Source organism: Danio rerio, chromosome 21 (genome assembly GCF_052040795.2).
Source record: "Danio rerio strain M-AB ecotype USA chromosome 21, GRCz13ab, whole genome shotgun sequence".
In the NCBI taxonomy this organism is placed as follows: Eukaryota; Metazoa; Chordata; class Actinopteri; order Cypriniformes; family Danionidae; genus Danio; species Danio rerio.
Window position 1 is genome coordinate 14,323,588 of NC_141041.1, and position 21,380 is coordinate 14,344,967.

The 21,380-nt window shown below is 34.6% G+C and overlaps 2 protein-coding genes across 6 annotated transcripts; one reads left to right on the forward strand and one right to left on the reverse strand.

Annotated features, from left to right (window-relative positions):
* Window positions 1–19,431, forward strand: odf2a (outer dense fiber of sperm tails 2a). 5 transcript variants are annotated; one of them, XR_015520016.1, is made up of 20 exons: window positions 1–106; window positions 1,642–1,761; window positions 2,261–2,365; window positions 2,489–2,662; window positions 4,037–4,224; window positions 4,298–5,072; window positions 5,842–6,094; window positions 6,182–6,256; window positions 8,929–9,000; window positions 9,072–9,188; window positions 9,327–9,512; window positions 11,353–11,462; window positions 11,918–12,053; window positions 12,201–12,311; window positions 15,109–15,372; window positions 16,750–16,850; window positions 17,053–17,215; window positions 17,744–17,869; window positions 17,945–18,186; window positions 18,402–19,431. XR_015520016.1 is itself a non-coding variant. In XM_087300885.1 (19 exons), exons 7-19 carry the CDS (start codon window positions 5,972–5,974, stop codon window positions 18,116–18,118), a joined length of 1,758 nt encoding a protein of 585 aa, XP_087157011.1. In that variant the 5' UTR covers window positions 1–106; window positions 1,642–1,761; window positions 2,261–2,365; window positions 2,489–2,662; window positions 4,037–4,224; window positions 4,298–5,072; window positions 5,842–5,971; the 3' UTR covers window positions 18,119–19,431. The 5 variants fall into 5 exon arrangements, 2 of the variants coding, with proteins under 2 accessions (XP_087157011.1, XP_087157010.1); XR_015520014.1 differs by having other exon boundaries at window positions 4,298–4,436; window positions 5,963–6,094; XR_015520015.1 differs by having other exon boundaries at window positions 4,298–4,436; window positions 5,963–6,094; window positions 15,109–16,673; window positions 17,945–19,431.
* On the reverse strand, window positions 18,913–21,289 carry si:dkey-228b2.6. The gene is made up of 3 exons (NM_001386237.1): window positions 21,202–21,289; window positions 20,942–21,125; window positions 18,913–19,850 (listed from the first exon to the last, which is right to left on the reverse strand). The coding sequence occupies exons 1-3, from the start codon at window positions 21,249–21,251 to the stop codon at window positions 19,533–19,535; spliced, it is 552 nt and encodes a 183-aa protein (NP_001373166.1). The 5' UTR covers window positions 21,252–21,289; the 3' UTR covers window positions 18,913–19,532.
* Window positions 21,290–21,380: the final 91 nt, after the last annotated feature.

The window sequence follows — 21,380 nt, forward strand, 5'->3', positions numbered from 1 at the left end:
ACCGGAAGAAAAGGGTTTCAAGACTGTGGGATGACACAAGTAGTTCGCAACTATTTTTATGCACGTTTTGCTCATATCGGCGTTTGAATGTTTGTAATTTCGCATGGTAAGATATTTTGAAGATTAATATGCTTATGTTTTAATGACTTTGTATATTAGAAATCGTCAAACTATGCATGCTCTGATCAACTGACTTTATCTGCAGCGTTTTCTGTTTTATTTATGACTTCTGTGTCATTTCTGTTTCAATATATTTGTGTTTACGTGTCAAGAAAGCTAGTTTTAACGTCATAAGTTTATATATTTGCCTGTTAGCTTGCAGTTCTGTGTCCTATTTGGCTTTTTCATTTTCTTCTGAATCCAGTAAAGAGGTCTGTAAGGTGTGCACATAGATTTTTGTTATATTTGCTATATTTAAATTATTATATTTGCTGTCCGCTTTACATTAAGTCAAATGTCATAAATGATTGTAGAAGGGTCTGTTATGGTGGTCTCGGTTTACCACTGACAGTCTTGAGTAAGTTACTGTCATTTGAAATTTGACCTGAAGATGAACCAGTAAAATGATACTTCAGTGCGTCACAGAATCATAAACAAAGGCTTTTACTACATAAAATAAGTATTAAAGGGGAAAAAAATGTGTTAAATAGTAAAAATGGGTATTCAGCAGCTATAACTTCAGCCTTCATGGTCATATTCCTAATACCATTAATACTAATACTACAAAATACTTCAGAAATTATTCTAAAATGCTGATTTGATGCTTAATTGTTTAAAATATTTATAGTTATTTGTGAATAAAATTACTTTGCATTATTACATTACATGAATTATTAAAACACAAATAAGGTCAAACACAAATGAGCTTATAAATATTACTATTTATTATTAATAATAATATAATATATTGTTTCCTAGCACTGGGTTGCAGCTGGAAGGGTTTTGCTGTGTAAAACATTTGCTGAGTAAGTTGGTGGTTCATTCCGCTGTGGCGACCCCTGATAAATAAAGGGACCAAGCCAAAGGAAAATGAATAAATTAATGGATTGCTTTACATCATTTTATTTAATTTTTCTATTGTTTGTTTTACTGATACTATTATCTTATTATATGTGTGTATATTTGTGATATTTAAAAAATAGAAAATAAAATATTTCTTTTCCGTAACAGGGATCAATGTAATTTTAACATAAATTCATATATAAATTATATTAATTTATTATATATATATATATATATATATATATATATATATATATATATATATATATATATATATATATATATATATAAATTATATATAAATAAAAAAAAAAAATATATATATATATATATATATATATATATATATATATATATATATATGTGTGTGTGTGTGTGTGTGTGTGTGTGTTTGTGTGTGTGTGTGTGTGTGTGTGAGTAAAACATAAAACCTATATGAAATTAAATTTAAGTCAATAATTTTATAAACATGGGAAGCATATAAAATGTAAATAAAGTGTCTATTTAGATATTTGAATTTCCCTTTGTTGAATGAAATGTTAGAATGTGGGCAAAATAATGATTTGTTCAGTCGGACAGATGTTTTTGTACACTCGAAATAAAATTGATATATTATTGATATTTATCTTTTTTATACAGAAGAAATCAGTGAGAACAAGGTCCTCCTCCCCACCCCTGCATGTGCACGTGAACGAGAGCACACCTGTGCATGTTCATGTGAAGAAGAGCACGAAATGCAGCCCTACCAAGACAGCCCAGGTATGACATCATCAAATAGTCTGTGCATATACACTTGTTCCCAAATTACTGTTTAATAATATATACAGGATTCCCACAAATTATGAAATTTCTGGAATTTCATATATATGAAGACAAGAATTATAAAATAAAAAAAATAATGTATATATATTTCATACATTGAAAGTCATGGATTTTATAAGTGTTTCTAGTGTTTCACATTTTGCCTATTGTTTTATTTAGGCTATTTTTAAGCACAATCTTATTCATTCTCCACTACGCAGTTGTGGTAAATAAGGTTATTAAGATTACTAATTAATTAGTAGTATGCAAAACACAGCAGTGCCTTGTTTTTTATGGAAATTCAGCTTTTTAGTCAGGAAATGTATATAATAACCTATAATGATACTTTGTTTTTTTAAATTACACAATTAGTAAAGTTCCAAAATATGTTGCAATTTTCATACATGTAAAGCAGTTTTTGCCCATAGTGAATCCATGCATTTCTTTTATGTTCCAGGTTAAGTCAAAAACTGGCTTGCATCCTACTGCTAAGGTGAAGACAAGAGTTCCATGGATTCCCCCTGGCAAGGTCTCAGCCCGAGAGACCTCATATAAGTGGGATGTCAGTCAAATATTACAAATACATTCCCATCTGTGCTTGTGTACAATTAGTTACAATATAACATGCAGTTTAGTGATAGTCATGGAAATAAATTTAGATTTTTATTTGATTTTTAAATTTTAGGGACCATCCCATCGTCTGGAAATAACGGCTCCACAGGAGCCTGAGCGTTCCCAGTCTCCTATGCGAATAGAAGATCTGTCCACCAATGAAGAAGAGGCACTGCATGGACGCATAAATCAGTACGAGAGGAAGATCGACAGTCTGATGACAGAGGTCAGCTCTCTGAAAAAGGAGGTGAGAAATGGAGACCGTTCGTCAATAGCAGTTGTGTTTTTGTTCTTTACTTTTTAGAGGAATAAATGTAACTTTAGTTGCTTTTATTCAGAGGTCAGAGTAACTAAGTTTAACTTTAGTTACATTTATTAATTCAGTGCTTTGAAAAATTACTTTTAAACAAATATATACATGTATATACAGTAGTCAACATTTGACTTAGTTAAAAACCTTTTATTAAAGTTCTCCTAAACTAATCAACAACACTCACGCTTGTCTTTTTGAAAAAACTTTTTTGATCCACCTTAAATGTTGACTAGTGTATACATACACAATTGAAGACAAATTTAATGACCCTCCTATAAAGTTTCAATTCCTAATTTTTTTTATACATTTTTTAAAGGGTTTTGTAACAGAGAGATAAAAAAAAACATAATACTTTTAACAACTTTATTTTACAAGTTTTAATTTTAACAAGTTTAATTTTTTCATGTCTACATTTCTAAAGTATTCCAACCAAACTAAAACAAATAAGACTTTCTTCAGAAGAAAATATAATAAGAAATAGAAATACTGCAGAGTTTTTTTTGTCTGATTTTGTTGTCCACTTCCAGTTAGATTTCAAAAATGTATTTTATTAAACAGTTTTTTTTTTCTACTTTAGTAAAGTGTCTGTTTAAATGCTATAACATATAAATATAAAAATGTGTAAAAAATATATAAAAACGTGTAAAATAATGTCCCATTATCACTCTAACATATACGGTATTTAGGTATTAATGAAATTCTATGTTATATATAGTTGAAATCAGAATTATTAGCCCTCCTGAATTAATAGCCCCCTGTATATTGTTTTGCCCAATTTCTGTTTAATGGAGATAAGATTTTTTTTCAACACATTTCTAAATATAATAGTTTTAATAACTCATTTCTAATAACTGATTTATTTTATCCTTGCCATAATGACAGTACTATACACAATATTTTACTAGATGTTTGTCAATAAATTAGTATTCATATTAAAGTGAAATTTAATGGCTTAATTAGGCTTAATTAATCTACTTAATTAGGCGTGTTTGCACATTTGGCAAGTCATTGTATAACAGTGGTTTATTCTGTAGACAATCTAAAAATATGTATTGCTTAGGGGCTAATAATAATGATCATAGTTTGGGAAATATAAAAAATGAAAAAAAAATCACATTATATATAAATTCACCTATTAAATTACATTATCACATATTAATTTTGACTACAACTATACACAGCATTTTTTTTATTTATATTTACATTGATTAAATTCCATAGGTTTGAAGGATATTAAGTAGATTTTTTTTTGTAAATACGCCTTACAGTATTCTTTGGGTGTAAATTTGCTAATGTTTGTGTTTACAGGTAGAGCTTCGTAAGAAGGAGCAGCTGCTTGAGCGTCAGTCGGAGAGGTTGAGCGCATCCCAGCGTGTCATCGCTGAACAGGAAGAGGAGCTTGCAGAAGTCGCCCGAGAGCTGGAGGCCACAGAGCAGGAGAACTCACGTCTACGAGAGTCCATGGAGAAGATGCTGGCAGAGAATGATTTCGGGAGGTATAATGAAAGCATTTTGATTTTACATATAAGAAATAATTAGTACGTTTTGAACCATTTCCTTCTATTGTAGAGTAGAGAGGGACGGCATGCAGCTTGACAAAGATGTTCTACTCAGGAAGCTGCTGGAAGCAGAGATGGACAGCAGTGCGGCTGCAAAACAGGTTTCGGCCCTTCGCGAAACGGTCAGCCAAATGTCTAGGAGTACAAGTGTAAGCATTTTTCAGAACTTTCAAACCATTGTCTTGTGGCTTGCTTAAAATAAATAAATGATATAACATTTTTGGTCACACTTTACAATAAGCTTTCATTAGTTAATGCATTTACTAAAATGAACTAAATATGTGCGATACTTGTACAGCATTTATTAATCATAGTTTGACATTTACTAATGCAGTTTTCAATCATTCATTCATTTTCCGTTGGCTTAGTCCCTTTATTCATCAGGGGCCGCCACAGCGGAATGACCTGCCTACTTATCCAGCATATGTTTTACACAGCGGATGCCCTTCCAGCTACAACCCAGTACTGGGAAACATCCATACACACTCATTCACACACAAACACCACGGCCAATTTAGTTAATCCAATTCTTATAGCGCATGTCTTTGGACTATGTGGGAAACCGAAGCACCCAGAGGAAACCCACGCAAACTTCCCACGGAAATGCCAACTGACCCAGCCAGCACTCGAACCTACAACTTTCTTGCTGTGAGACAACTGTGCTAACCACTGAGACACCGTGTCTCCCTAATGCATTTTTTTTTTCATTCAAATTCATGCTTGTTAAAAATTAGTGAGCTAACATAGTGCAGTGAACAACTGCACTTTCATCAACGCTAACTAATGCCGAGTTCAGACTGCATGATTTTCAAAGGAGTCATGTCACAGATGTTTTCACACTGCATGACTATCTGTGCTAGCGTTTCGTCGCTGCTTTGTTTACACTGCAAGATGGATCGGCGACAGGGACTTTCACATTGCATGACTTTACTATAGGAAGAATCGCCAACAACTTCGTCCAAACTACGTCTCACAGCCAAAAACACGTAGTATATCTGTTGTTATTAACTACATAATGAGAAAGAAGCCTTTAATGGGGTAGAAATGTACATATTTGCTCACCTGGGTTTAAAGGGAATTAGCCATTTCTCCTCAACGTTGATAATAAACTAATTTTTTTTTGTATGAAACGTCAAACAGACACGGTTGCTCCTGAGTCCTGTCAAACCTCCACTAGTTTTTCCTCCATTTCGTAGGTCCAAATAAACCGAAAAGGAGCGATTTTAGCTTCTCCCCCAGCCTCCCGCTGGCCGGCAGCAGGTATACACACACGCACACACAAGTGAATGCTGCTCTCTCATTGGCTGTAGGCGATCGCTGATGTTATTTTCAGTCAAAACTCAATTCACACGGCATGATTTGAATCGATGACAGCTCCAGATATTTAGCATGCCAAATATCTTGCATATCTTATATAGTTCATACTGTGTGATTGTCACTCACTTGCACGAGCAGCGATTTGCCTGTGATTTCAGGCATTTGTCAGCGATTTCTCAAAACCTGTCGGCAATCCAAAATCGGGGCTAAAATCACGCAGTCTGAACTAGGCATAAGATAAATAAATACTGTAATAAATGTATGGTTTGTGGTTTGTTCATGTTAGTAAATACATTAATTTACATAAACTAATAAACCTTATAGTAAAGTGTTACCATATTTTCATATATTTATACAGGAGAAAAAGATGTCAGGATCAGACTCGACACTTTTGGTTCGACAAAAGGAGATGTTACTGCAGAAGCTGGAGACTTTTGAGAGCACCAACAGAACTCTTAGGCATCTTCTTAGAGAACAGCATAGCAGAGAGGTACTGCTTTGAAGGACTTCAAAAATTATTGTTAGAGAACTATGATTTGATGTACCTATAACGAACAGATTATTAATCTTTTTTCAGATGGACTCACTTAGACTCTTGGAACAGAAAGATGCACTGCTGAAAAGGCTTTCTGATGTAGAAGAAGAGAATTCGGTTAGTGTTGTGTGTGAAAAAGATATGAGCAATTCCAGCGTTATGGATGTGACATTTGCTGTGAAAACTCAAAACATAAATTCACAGAGAAAGTATTCGTTAACATTATATTGAAACATCTGTTTATATTTTCCAGAACAACTGACCACAGAGTTATGGGTAGAGAAAAATATCAATCTGTAAACATGTTTTATACTTTAAATGAGGAAAATAAGCATGCGTTATGGATGTGACAAATTTTGTCGAAATTCTGAGAAGTAAACTGCACAACCCAAAAGAAACAATGCTAATCAAAAGGATAACATATGTCTCTCTATAGAACAAAAATGCTTGACTTTATTTTATTTGACATTTTTGCATTTATGAGGACAAAGTTTTGTTATGTGGCGTCTGTCTGTTATGGATGTGACCGATTTGAAGTTGCCACTTTTGTGACTTTGGTAAATCAAATATAATTGTTTGAAAATATCGACAGAGACATTTTTGAGCATTTTTAAAGTACTTTACGGTTTCCATATTTTGGTGAAAACCTAATTTTTTTTTTATGGAAAGGTTGACATTTGCATGGATTTGCTCATATATATCCCAGTATTTTTGTGGATTGCTTTTTGCCTGAATGCAACGATTAACCGGTTTCACTATTAACCGTGGTTTAATTCATCGCGGTTAATTAATTGTAAAGGCTTCTCAACACCGTGTTTCTGCACTGAACAAAACAACTTCAACTAAACAAAAGTTATGCCAATTGTGCGCTAGTTTAAAGTTCTGAGCTTGTGTGCGAGGCTAAAATGCACCCACACTGGATTAAAGGCTGATTTTAACTATAGCTGAGGCTATTAAAAGTGGATGTTTACATATCCCATTTTTGTGCAAAAAATGTGTATCTATCCCAAAGAAAAAAAAAAACATACAAAATGAAAATACCAAACAAGTTCACAATACAGTTGATCAAAAGTGCCTTGCAGACAGCTTCAGCAGCCTTTGACTAGATTTGTTGTCTTTAAAAGGGGAATACTTTGCTAATAGGTAGCTTAGATTAACATTAGCCAAATAAAAAAAATATTCTTTTAAATTTTTATTTATTTATTTATTAATTTATTGTTTTGTGATTTATTTTCAGTGTAAAATTATTACTTATGTCAAAACTTTTTTCACTTATTTTTTAGTCCAAAGAGAAATGAACTATTGGTATTTTTTTATTAATATTTTGTGCTGTATTATTTATTAATCCACAGCAATAAATAATAATTTAAAATATATAGAGTTTCATGTGATGTTCTAAACTAGTAACATTTTAAAATTTTTGAATGCATAATAATCGTGATAACCGTTAAACAGTGATTATTCCTCTGACTATAACTGTACAACCAAAATCTATAATCATTGCATCCCTATACCTGAGTATGTTTTGTGCTGATGTCCTTGGTTTCTCTCATAAAAAGATTTTCTTTTCTGCTCTTTTAAACTTCAAACTATTAATTTAAAATGAGGTGAATTAACACAAATCTTGAGTCTTTGTTTGCGTATTCAATCCACTTAAATTTGTAAAAACAATTAAATTAACTTAATCGATTTTTGTTGGGACAACATGAGACTCAGAATGCCTTTCATGAATAAATATGCTATTAAGTCTAGAGCTGCATGATATTTGAAAATTTTAACCTTGCAATATTTTGTTATTTTGCGATTTTTTTTTTTTTTTTTTTTTTTTTTATATTGCAATATGAATGCCGTTTTTGCAGATGAGTGGAATAGCTCTAGTTGGAAAAAATTTATAATTTTAGATTGATTGGCTTGATTCTGTTGGGGAGTGCATATCAGTAAGTAAACTATTTACAAGTAAGTATAGATAAATACAAAACAAAGTAAGAGATACAGATAAAATAAACAGTCTTTTATTTTTTTTTTCTGAAGTATTCAGGTACAGTAATTGACTGATCAAATGTAAAGTAATACTGCATTTTAAAAATTGATAATACTAATCATAACAAAAGTTACAAAGGTACAATTTATTAGGCCTGGATGCTTTTAAAATCCTCAAGGCCTCAAAAACACACTCCAATGATAAATTATAATCCAGACTCAACGTTGCATATCTTGCGATGTGACTATTGCGAATAATCACATTCGACATCGATGCTGAAATGATATATTGTGCAGCCTAATTAAAACCAAAAGTAGGGGGCGCCAAGTTCTTTTCATTCAGATGAGTTTAGATTATTTCAGAAAGAAGTGGCTTTCTTTATGAAAGGATCATCACATTTGTTCATTGCCCTGAGGTGCACCAATGTTCCGCTTTGACTTTTTTATTATTATTTTTATTGGCAAAAAAGCAGACGATATTGTTGGTAAAATATAAACACACTCAATAACTTCATTTTTATATAATAAAATATAATATGATAGAATATAATATAATATAATATAAACGCTCATGTGCTACTAATTAAGAAAACAGGATTCTTGCAACGTCATATTTAAAAAAAAAAGTTATAAATAAAATCAAACCTTTGCTTTTGTATAGGTTTTTTGTATTCATTGTTTAATGAGCTCAATAAAACAACAAATTCAATTTTTCTGTTGTAGATTATAAATATCACACACACCTAGCATAAAGCAGACTTCATTATTTTTGATTTCTTCATTTTAACATTGATTCTCTCATCTTCCAGCGTATTCTTGTAAAGCTTCAAGACAAAGAAAGAGAGGTCAACCAGCTCACTTCCATATTAGAGAGTGAAAAGGTAAAGTATTTTGTCTAAATTTGTCTGAACACTTACCTGAATTTAAGCCTTATTGTTACTCAATGCAACAGGAAAGCTCAAAAACCACCAGCGAACTGTCCAAAGTCTTAGAGTCCACCCGTGCACATCTACAGGGTCAACTGCGAAATAAAGAAGCAGAGAATAACCGCCTTAACGTTCAGATCAGGGTAAGGCATACCACATTAGTAGTTAAACAATGTGTGCTACGGTGTTAAATTATGCTGCTATCTTAAATAACGCAGCTAGATCGATTTCAAGTATACATGATGTAAAAAAATCTATAAAGCTGTGTCCATTGAATCTAGAATCTGGAGCGATCCCTCAGCCAGCAGCAGGGGGAGATGGACCACCTGCAGAACCAGCTGCGAGACCTCAGGCAGCAGGCGGAGGCTGATAAGGAGGCCCTAAAGAAAGCCACGCGGGCACAGAAACTGCGGGCACAGCGCAGTGAAGACACTGTCGGACAGCTCAGTGGCCAGCTCTTAGAGATAGTAAGTGAACTAGGCTTAAAGTAACACTACACTTTTTTTTCTTGAGAAATAGTCACCTAGAGTTAAACCATTAAGTTTTATATTTTTTTAATCCATTCAGCCGATATCAGGGTCTGGTGAGAGTACTTTTAGCATACCCTAGCATAAATCGTTGAATCGGATTAGACCATTAACGTCCTGCTCAAAATTCTGAAAAAGAGTTTTGATAATTGTCCTATTTAAAATTGATTCTAGGGACTTTACTCATTCCAAAATAAATGTCAGGAAACTTTTCTGTTGGATCAAGGCTGCAGCAGGCGCAACGATATTATGCAACACTGTTACTTGGCTTGGGACTATTTTCAGGTGCTGCATATATATAATTCAATTCAATGATTTATACTAAGCTACAAGTGCTCCCGCCAGACCTAATGTTCAGCTGAATGGATTAATAAATGGTAAAACTCAACTGTTTAGCTGTAGGGGACTTAAAATGGGCCCATTTTTTAAGTGTTCCTTTAAACAATACTTCAGGTTTTGTGTGTTTAGTTTTTATTATGCTGCTGAAAATAATAATAATATTAATTTATAAGAATAAGAAATGAAGTTTTGTGCTTTAACTTTTATGCTTGTACATTGATAAATATGATAAATATGACAATATAAAGCAAAACAGGCAGTAGGTGGTGACAAGTCCCTTTTCTTAACCCTTTGATTGCCCTTTTACCAAACGGTTGACCATGTTTTTACCTTTTTAAATAATATCTGTTAAAGTCATTTAGAGAATGACTGTTATAAATAAAGGCTTACACACAGCATTGTTGGTTTACAAGAAAAATCAAACAAACATAATCCTGGTCCAATAAAAAGGACAAATTTGGGTAACAATAATATAGGACAAAACAAAAGTTATACAAATAAAAGGGTTTACTCATGGGCAACACAGTAACCATAAACATTTTCCAAAAATCCAAAAGTCCAAAATTTTTTCTCCTTTCCCAAGCTTTTCAAATCTAATGGCAATTTCATTCATTATTTTATTATTTTTTATTTTTTTTCTTCGACTTAGTCCCTTATTTAACTGAGGTCGCCACAGCAGAATGAACCAGCAACTATTCCGGCATATGTTTTTACGCAGCAGATGCCTTTCCAGCTGCAACCCAGTACTAAAAAACACCCATACACTCATTCACGCACACAAACACGCACACAAACACGCACACAAACACACACACTCGTACACTACGCCCAATTTAGTTCACTCATTTCACCCATAGCGCATGTCTTTGGACTGTGGGGAAAACCGGATCACCCGGAGGAAACCCACACCAAACTCCACACAGAAACGCCAACTGGCCCAGCCGGGACTCGAATTTTCTTGCTGTGAGGTGATAAAGATAACCACTGAGCCACCGTGCCGCTTCTAATGGCAGTTTGTGAGATATAAATATCATTCATTCATTTTCTTTTTGGCTTAGTCCCTTTATTAATTTGGGGTCGCCACAGCGGAATGAACCGCCAATTTATCCAGCATATGTTTTACACAGCAGATACCCGTCCAGCCGCAACCCATCATTGGGAAACAGCCACACACACTCATTCACACACACATACATACACTACGGACAATTTAGCCTACCCAATTCACCTGTACCGCAAGTCTTTGGACTTGTGGGGGAAACCGGAGCAGGTGGAGTAAACCCACGCAAACCTGGGTACAGAGCATGCAAACGCCACACAGAAATGTCAACTGCCCCAGCCGAGGTTCCAACCAGCGACCTTCTTGCTGTGAGGCGACAGCACTACCTACTGCACCACCGAGTTGCCCATCTAAATATTTAAAAGTGTATATTTTTTACAGGAAAAACAATTGGCAGAGGCTGTGACAGCTGCAGAAAACTGGAGCAGTCGCCACGCAAAAGAGATGAAGGACAAAGGACAGCTTGAGGTGGAGATCGCACTGTTGAACAGGTCAGCAGAGATCTGTGTCCCTTGTATAATTATGTAAATAATAATTTTTCACCTGGTATTCAAACTCTTCTTTTCAAACTTTTTTTGTCCACTTTTAATATTTTTTCTGAATGTGTTTCTGCTCTGATAGCAAAACTTTGCTGAATGGTGTAGGTGTATGTTAGAATTAAGACTTTTTACAGCCCTTCGAACCAAACTTTAAATCTTATCTAACTGCCACACAGTTTAAGAATTGGGTCAGTAGACAAAGAGTCGATGGCCTTTAGTTGGTAATCTAATGCGTTTGAGTACATTCGAGATGCATTAGAGAAAGCTCAAAACATCAAAATGATACCTTTTACATTGATGTTTAACATTGTCCACTTGTGATTGGATTGAAAAAAATGTATTATCATTCCAAATTTAAAGAAGACCTCAGAATAAAAACTGCAGACTATGTTTTGGTATGCTTCCAGCCGCATTACAGACCTGACTGAACATTTGCATGGGCAGGAAGAGAAATCCCGGATTGAGAGAGACGGACTCTTGGATCGCCTTCATGAGCTCAATACAGAGAGCACTACTGTACGCCTGGAGAACCAGAGCCTTAAGGTATGTCCGATCAAAACTGTATGTTTAGGATGTTCCAGTTTTTTCTCATTTGATAGCTTGTTACATTTTTCTCCATAATTGCATATTAGCCCTCATTCCTTTATAACCAGTAAATACAAGCTGAATTGTTGTATTATGCATGTTCAGGCCACTTTGACTGCCTTGGAAGAGAAGCTGTTGTTGTCTCAGTCTGAGGTCCAGCAGGTCAAAGTGTCTGTGAAACAGTACGAGAGTTTGGTGGACAGCTATAAAGCTCAGGTGAGATAATCAAACTCTAACACAATTTATTAAAGGCAAACTTTTTTATTTGATATAATCTTAATTTGGCGAGGCAGTGGCGCAGTAAGTAGTGCTGTCGCCTCACAGCAAGAAGGTCGCTGGTTTGAACCTCGGCTCAGTTGGCGTTTCTGTGTGGAGTTTGCATGTTCTCCCTGCCTTCACGTGGATTTAATCCGGGTGCTCCGGTTTCCCCCACAGTCCAAAGACATGTGGTACAGGTGAATTGGGTAGGCTAAATTGTCCGTTGTGTATGAGTATGTATGTGGATGTTTCCCAGATATGGGTTGCGGCTGAAAGGGCATCCGCTGCATAAAAGATTTGCTAGATAAGTTGGCGGTTCATTCCGCTGTGGCAACCCCGGATTAATAAAGGGACTAAGCCGACAAGAAAATGAATTAATGAATGAATAAGCTTAATTTACAATTCCTCTGGTGTTAAACAGTTGAGTTTTACCATTTTTTTTTAACCATTTAGCTTTTCTGATTCTGGTGAGAGAACTTTAAGCTATAAGCTTAGCTAAATTTATTGAATTGGATTAGGCAATTAGCATCTCACTAAACAGGAAAACAAGCTTTCTTTTAAAGATTTAAGTAGGTATATTTTCAACTTCTTTCTTATTTTTAATTTATGGGCGAGATGCCAATGGTCTAATGCGATTGAATTATTTATGCTAAGCTAAAAGTGCTTTAGCCAGAACCAAAAATCAGCTGAAAAGAAACTGTATGGGGACTTGTAAAATAAGCCCATTTCCAAATAAGTGTGTTCCTTTAAGATTATAAATTCAGGCACTTCACCACCAGTTAAAAGTTTGCAATAATTCAAATGTATACATTTCCTGAAACAACTCTCTTCTTCCTATTCTCCAAGTCTGCATTCATTAGATTACAAAGATGCTATTCTGGAGAAAAGTAATTACAACTTTACTTTTTTTCAGTGATGATGGATGATAATAAAAAATGTTTTTTTGAGTAAATCAGCAAATTATGGATCATAAAATAATTACCATGACCTGTAAAAAAGTCAAAACGTTATGTTAAATTGAAGAAATATTTCACAAGATTTCCTGTTTTTGATAATAGAATTGCAGTCTTGGTAAATGTAAAGGACTTTTATAAGTACATATTGGTAGTATAATAAATTTATTAATTAAATATTTATTTATAATCACTTATTTTTACTATTTACTAAGCATCCCTTAAAGGTATAGTTCACCAAAAATGAAAATTAACTTAATATTTACTCACCCTAATGTGGTTTCCTATTCTTTTTTGTTGTTGTTGAACACAAAATAAGTTACTTTGAAAAATGTTAGAACCATTGACTTCTATAGTAGGAAGAAACAAATAATGACCCGTTCCCACTGAGTGGTACAGTACGGTACGGGTCGGTATGGGTCACCTTTATCCGGCTTGTGTTTCCTCTGCAAAAAGGGTACCCTTTTTTTGGGCGTGGTGTACAACAAAGTTTCAGTCGATGTCACTCAAGGAAATGTCAAAGTAAAGCTGTACGGCTCGTTCACATATCATATGAAAAGCACTTCTCACAAAACATATGCTTTATACACATAAATACTTGTGTATAAATGTTAATACTAAATTTTCTTTGACCAGGATTTGATTAAAACCACAGGTCAATGACAGTGCAAAATAGCCAACTGTAACATCTGCAATTATATAAAATAAATAAATTAATGCAACATATATGAACACACAGACCCTTATAGTCTCCAATATGTTACCAATTACAGTAAAACTACACACAGCATACATTTAGTCCTTATTTGGGTTCAAAAGCAACACATAACTTATAGCCCAGTCAGTGCAAACCTCTCATCTGTAATGTAATCATCACCAGCACATGTAACCTCCTGTTAGAAAGTATTTCCTTCTAAGTTAATAATCCTTCTAGTCCTTCTAAGTTAATAATAGTTTAAAAAGTGATCATAATAGTTAAACATGGCAGTTTGTTCATGTTTTAGGCTGCTAAAAGAATCATTTGCTCCTTTCTTTTGTCTGGCTTCTCCTTTGTCTTTTCGCATGTCAGTCTCACGTTTGTCCATTTCTCAAAGGATCGGATGTCAGAAGCACTTCAATAATCACGCATGTTATTATAATCAGCTCAAGAAGTATAGGCGCTTGGCTCGCGCTTTAGACACCCTTGTAAACAACTACGGAGTACAAGGTAGATTCTGCTCTTCTTCTTGGCTTTATGGCTGTTCATCAAGTCAACGACAAGGTTTGTTTAATCTTGGGTCGACCATGGCTCATTTTTATATGTATGTATTATTACGGTGTTATGTCTCAGCTGTGCATTTAAAAATGCAGCTTCCTTTGTTTTCATTCCCCTGCTTGTGTATGCGCTGCTGACATTTCTCTGTAAACCAATAGTTTTCAGCTGCACCTCTTGCTCAGCCTTTTGGTACCCTGTTGTTGTGCTAGGTACCCTTCCCAAAGGATACCCAAAAAGTGGTGCAGTACAGTTCACTTTTTGGTACCATTTAACAGTGGAAACGGCCATGAAAGCGTACCGAACCATACCATACCACCCAGTGAAAATGGGCCATAACATGGAAGTCAGTGGTTACATGTTTTCAGCAATTTTAAAAATATCTTCTTTTGTGTTTAACCAAAAGAAAGAAACTCAAATGTGTTTATAAAAAATAAATGATGAATAAATATTGACAGAATTCCATTAGCCCAGTACATTTCATATAACATGGCATGTGTGCATTTATTGAATTTTCTATAAACTTTGCTCTTTTTCTTGGTACTCACAGAACCAGAAGACCCGTGCTGAAGCAGACGAGTTTGCTGCACGTCTGCAGATGGCTTCAAGTGAAGCTCAAGCTGTACGAGATGAACTAGACCAGGAGATCCAGCAGGTCAGGAAGCAGCTTCAGGGTCGACTGTCAGAGCTGGAGCCCCTTCCTGAAGCTCTGAGACATGCTGAACTCCAACTGCAGGAAGCTCACGAGAAAGAGAGGTTACTAGAGAGAAGAAACACAGAGCTTGGCACTTCCCTTACAGAGCTACGCATCAAGGTGTGTGTTCTGCTGTTGGCCAAGTATATTGTTGTTTTATAGTTAGATCTTAAAAACTTGGCAAAACCTTTTATAGTTCTGAAAATTGCCTATAAAAACGCATTACCATTAGATGAGTATACATTTTTTAAATGTTCAAATCACTGGTGAACACTGGTGGGGTTGCTTTTATAAGATAAGTCCTCTAAAGCTCTTTGTATTAAAATTACGACAATGAGAGGAGAATGTGAGCGTGCCTCACACAGGTGAGTGGGCTTCACAAACCATCTGTAGAAAACACTTTTTCATCTCTCTCTCAGTTTAACCAACACTTGCACTAGTTTTGCACATTTGCACTAGACACTTTTTTTTATTTACAATTACTCAACGTCTCATTAAAAAAATTCAAAAATGTTTTGCATTTATGGAGTGTACTTCACAGGTCAGTGGGCTTGACAAACCACCTGTAGAAACACTTGTTTCTATAAAAATAAATCCCCCTTTCTTACTTTAGCACTTAATTCTCTGAGCACAGTTAATTTGTAAGATTAGCACTTCTTATGTGTAATGCCTCTTCTGTTGAATCCCTGAATGCATGCTCAATTGTAAGTCGCTTTGGACAAAAGCGTCTGCTAAATGTAAATGATGTGACCAACTGAACCTAGAATATCAATTGCTAATCAGTTTTCAGCAAGTTGGCAGAGCCGTTATTTCTTCCTTCGAATGCAAATAGGTCAGCCATTTGAAACAGGTCTTAACATTTGCATACAGAAGGTGTAAATGTAAGAAATTTCTATTCCAAAGGTCAGTGAAAGGGAAGATAAAAGACAACGGGCCTTAAAAGAGTAGAACAGAGTACAGGTAACCCCCAAAACACATTTAAAGTTTTCGCATTTCAGGTCCATGTGGGTTGAAAAAAAATAGATATTTTATAAAACATTCAGAAATAATATTTTTATAACTTACTGGGGGTCTTGAGGTATGTCTATGCAGATTTTATTGATTTGTAACACTTCGTTGTTAAACAATAAATAAATATATTAATTTATTAATTTTCCTTTGGCACATCAATACACCTTCTCATTCACACAGACACACTTGTACACTACGGCCAATTGAGTTAATCCAATTCACTTATAGCGCATGTCTTATGTCTTTGGACTGTGGGGGGAAACCGCAGCACCCGGAGGAAACTTATGCAAACACGGGAAGAACATGCAAACTCTACACAGAAATGACAACTGGCCCCTCCCAGACTCAAACCAGCGACCTTCTTACTGAGAGGCAAAAGTGCTAACCACTGAGCCACCGTACAACTATAAGTAAATATAATTGTATTTTATTTTATTGTATTGGATTATAAATAAATCATGTTGTATTCTGGTGGATTGGGTATAGGCAGAGCAACAGGGAAGCTTGGCGGAGATGTTGAGGCACAAAAACATGCTGCTACAGGAGGAAAACAAACAGCTTCAGCACAAAATGGAGAGCCTTGAACGGTCTGTTGCCTTGTCTTATATCCCTCTGTCATTCATTTTAAAGTATTTTATCTTTTAAAGTAATAATACATCTAAAAGTGAAAATTGAAAGTGAAAAAAGTAGTAGTCTCTATTTTTATTTACTTATTCATTTGAAGTAAAAATTGGTTTCAGATAATGATGGAAGAATTTTCATTTTTGGGTTTTGATTTGCTCTTTTCAGGAAGCAAGAGGAGGCTAACTCGCAAAATCGAGATCTCATCCAGGTCATTTCAAAACGGGAAGAGACGATTCATAGCAGCCAGGTGCGTCTGGAAGAAAAGTCTCGAGAGTGCAGTATTCTGACCAAACAGCTGGAGGAGGCATTGGATGATGCCCGTCGACAGGTCTGTCCCCAACTATATCTTGTTAAAGGGATAGTTCACTCAAAAGTGTACATTCTGTTAATAATTACACACCCTAATATAGTTAAAATTAAGATATTTTAGATGAAATCCAAAAGCTATCCGACCATAAATAGACAGCAATGGTCCTAATTTGTTCAAACTCCAAAAAGGAACTAAAAAACATCTTTAACACAGTCCATCGGTCTACTGGTTTGATTGGAATATTATCAAGTTACGAAAATAGCACATAAAACAAAAATGAGAACTTTATCCAACAGTTTCTTCTCTTCATGTTTTTTTTTCTGGACTTCTTCAGGGATGAGAGAGCTCTTTAATCTCATTTAAAATATCATAATTTGTGTTCTGAAGACGAACAAAGGTCTCAGCCAAAGGTTTAGAACAAAAGGAGGGTGAATAATTAATAACATTCTTTAAATTAGTGATATAATTAACCCTTTAACTTATGGTTTTAATTATCTACAGTGTCATGCTTTAAATTAGCATTCAAACTTTGATGTTGATTGACAGGTTACCCAGACCAGAGAGCGAGCAGCTTCTAAAGAGCGCGTTACGCAGTCCAAGATTGTCGATTTGGAAGCTCAACTGAGCAGAACATCAACTGAGCTGAACCAGTTACGACGAGCCAAAGATGAGGTCAGTGAAATCTCCCCAAATCTGAATTTCAGTCAAATATTTTTGTCAAAAATTCACTTGTGAACTTTCTTACAGGCCGAACGGAGATACCAGAGTCGTTTACAAGATGTCAAGGACAGACTAGAGCAGTCCGACAGCACAAACCGAAGCCTGCAGAATTATGTCCAGTTCCTAAAATCTTCTTACGTCAATGTGTTTGGAGACCCTGCTCTCACTGGCTCCTCATTCCGCACACCTTCGCCTATCTGAAACCACTTTCAGGTGTCTGTTAAGACTTCTTTTACATGAACTGTATTAGTCGACAACTGATGACCTCTGTAAGTTTACTGTGTTTGTGCTTTACTCCGTAAAGGAATAGTTCACTCAAATATGAGAATTTGCTATTAATTTACTTACCCTCAGACCATCCGAGATGTAGGTGATTTTTTTTGTCAAGACTTTAAGCTGAAAAATTAATGCCACCATCACTTTAGTAATCATATTATGATACATATTTGTTTTGTCTGTATTTTTTTGTTTTGTTTACTCTTAGAGTTCAGAGATTGTTTAATTTCCATTGAAGGAGCACCGATTGAGCTGAAAATCTTTCCGGATCTGTTGAAGAAAAACAGTCACCTACATTTCAGATTCCCAATGGATGAGTAAAGGCATTTTTGGGTGAACTATCAACTTATGAAATGCTAATTTTACTTAAAGTTGCAGTTTAGCACCAAGAAAGCTTTCAGTTTAGGATTACATATCCATCTCACTAAGAGAATTCTTGTCTTATTTTGATCTCTCAAGACGGTTATGCAATAAACAGACTTAAAGCTTTTATGATCCTTATGCATAAGCTTTCTTCCTGAATTTGCATGGCAATAATGAAGGATTTCACAGCGCGGACTGTAAAGTAGCTATTACCGATTTCATCTTTTATCGTTTACTTGTATGTGGCTATAAAACATACAGCTTGCTTTTTAGTTCTAGCAATCAATTCGATTTAATTGCTTCCAGTTTACATAATATCAGTATGACGATGAGACACAGCAAGAGTTATACAGTCATAAATTGTCCCTTTTATTAATAAAATCCCATTTGAAACATCATGATCACCTGCTCAAATTTAGATTCGCTGGGAGGATTTAAAATTCAAATGACCACAAACTCAGGATTTATCAGTTTATTTGTCAGCCAAAATTATTTTTAGCTATAACCGGCCTATTATGTGAGTATATCTGTTAAAATAATGCACAAAGCATCCTTTGAGTCAAAATGAACATTATATTGGTGTTTTCAGTAGACTGAATGCATAGAATTCCTGTTATAAAATGTGTCTATTGGTGCTATACATTTTACATTACTGTAATCGTCCATCTGTTTTTTGTTTAAGGTCATACTTGCACTTTTTATTTTATTTGACTGATACTTGTCATGTGAATTAACCAAACAGTAATGCTTCACTGTTGTTTGTTTTAACATGAAATGCAGCAGCATGTGTAATTTTTTTATTCGCTAAGAATATTTGTATACATATCAAGTGTATATTATGTATTGAAGTGTATTAAATTCCTTTGAAAACTGTGCTTGTGTGCATTATCCTGGCGAGTTTACTGACCCTCTTGTTTACCTAGACAAAGTCATTATATTTTGGTTCTTCCTGCAAGTAATCTTGTCACAATGTGCATCAGTCAGTATGATTAGTTGTAGGTGTAGACGTTTTTCTTGTTGCAGGTATCGACCCGTTTTGTTTCATTGCTCTGATTGCACTCTGCAAAACTATGACTCTCTTCTGCCATTGTGCTGCTTTCCGTGACTCCTCTGCTAGGTTCTTTTTGTACTCTTTGATCTGGAGATTGGCTGAAGCTAATTTCAGCTGGTAACTTCTTTCTGTTGCATGCAGGCGTTTGTTACAGTCACAACAGGTCGATCTGGAGGAGTCTTTGGGCTCGGTAGATGCTCCTTGGTGCGAAGAAACAATTTCAGTGTCTTTTACAATCTGATTCTGAAATGAAAAACAAACAAAAGTTCAGTATAATTTAAATACAGTCTGCTTACTGTTAAAACTGTTGATTCTGCACAAAATATTGTATGGATGAACGTTTACATGTATCCCAGTCGTAAAGCCATTAATATTTAAGTAAAAACAAGTAAAATATTTTTCTATAAAAATGTAAAAATTAGTTCTAGTACTCTGTTATCAAGCAAGATAAATAGATGGATCTGTATCGAAAGATGGATCTATGATGCAAGATAGATACATTTCCATAGATGAAAGGTTACATATATTCCAGTTACAAAGCCATTAATAAAATTTTCTGTTCCATAAATAAACTGTAAAACATTTTTGCATGTTTTTGATAAAAATAGCTTTTATATTAACATTTAATTATGTTACTTTTTTTTTACAAGCAATTTTATATGAAAACTAGTCGACAAGTTGATATATGATTTAAATGAAAGATAGATAGATAGATAGATAGATAGATAGATAGATAGATAGATAGATAGATAGATAGATAGATAGATAGATAGATAGATAGATAGATAGATAGATAGATCTATTGCTATGGATCGATCTATGATGATAGATCTATTTCTATAGATAAAGGTTTGCATATTTTCCATTAACAACATTTTCTATTCCATAAAGATAAACTAGATAAAACATTCTTACATTTCTTTAACAAAAAAAAGTCAGTTTTTTAATAGCAATTTTATGTGATAACTAGTCTACAAGCTACTTTAATACATATGGATGGATGTATCTATTTCTATAGATGGATCTATGAATGGGTGGATTATGGAAGATAGATCTATTTGTATAGATAAAAGTTTACATGTATTCCAATCATAAGGCTTTTAAAAGATTTTTTCTGTTCCATAAATAACAGTCAATAAAACTTTTTTTCTTTTTTTTTTAACAATAATACAATTTCAGTTTTTATACTCAAAAATGAAACAACTCTTATGTGAGAAATTACGCTACAAGTTAATTCAAAATAGATATGTCTATTTCTATAGATAAAAGTTTACATATTTTCCTGCTCCACAGATAAACTAAAGACGGACGAACAGACAGACAGATATAGATACCTTTGGCTGTGTAAAATTGAATAGAGTCGGACTCGCGTCAGGATGTAAACGCGCAGATCCGGATTCAAAGCAATCCGGAGTGAAATGAGCGGAACAGAGTGACGACGTTTCAGACGGAGTCCATCCAACATCCCTCCCCATATTGACACTCCAAATGCGCCGACGCTCTTCTTGTAATGGGAATCTGCGAGAAAAATAGTCAGCAGTAGAACACTTTTGTTTTTACATTGAGAAACACGGAAAACTAATTGCAAACTTACTTGTAGAACGAGACACCGTCGATATTCCCGCAGAAATCACAAGTCTGCATCTCTTCAACTCGATTCACACGCGTTCAAGATTCAGAATAATGAACGTATAGAAATCGCGTGCTTTATACACCGTGAGGCTATTGATGTTTCTAGGGCACGTAAAAAGTGTGGTAATGGGCAATTTACAC

Coding starts and splice junctions, on each gene's coding strand:
- odf2a (XM_087300884.1), top strand. Junction 2,663..4,036: donor TCAGCTCTCTGAAAAAGGAG/GTGAGAAATGGA, acceptor TTGTGTTTACAG/GTAGAGCTTCGTAAGAAGGA. Junction 6,257..8,928: donor ATGTAGAAGAAGAGAATTCG/GTTAGTGTTGTG, acceptor CTCATCTTCCAG/CGTATTCTTGTAAAGCTTCA.
- si:dkey-228b2.6 (NM_001386237.1), bottom strand. CDS start 21,251: ATGCAGACTTGTGATTTCTGCGGGAATATCGACGGTGTCTCGTTCTAC. Junction 21,126..21,201: donor GACGGTGTCTCGTTCTACAA/GTAAGTTTGCAA, acceptor TTTTTCTCGCAG/ATTCCCATTACAAGAAGAGC. Junction 19,851..20,941: donor TCAATTTTACACAGCCAAAG/GTATCTATATCT, acceptor TTTTCATTTCAG/AATCAGATTGTAAAAGACAC.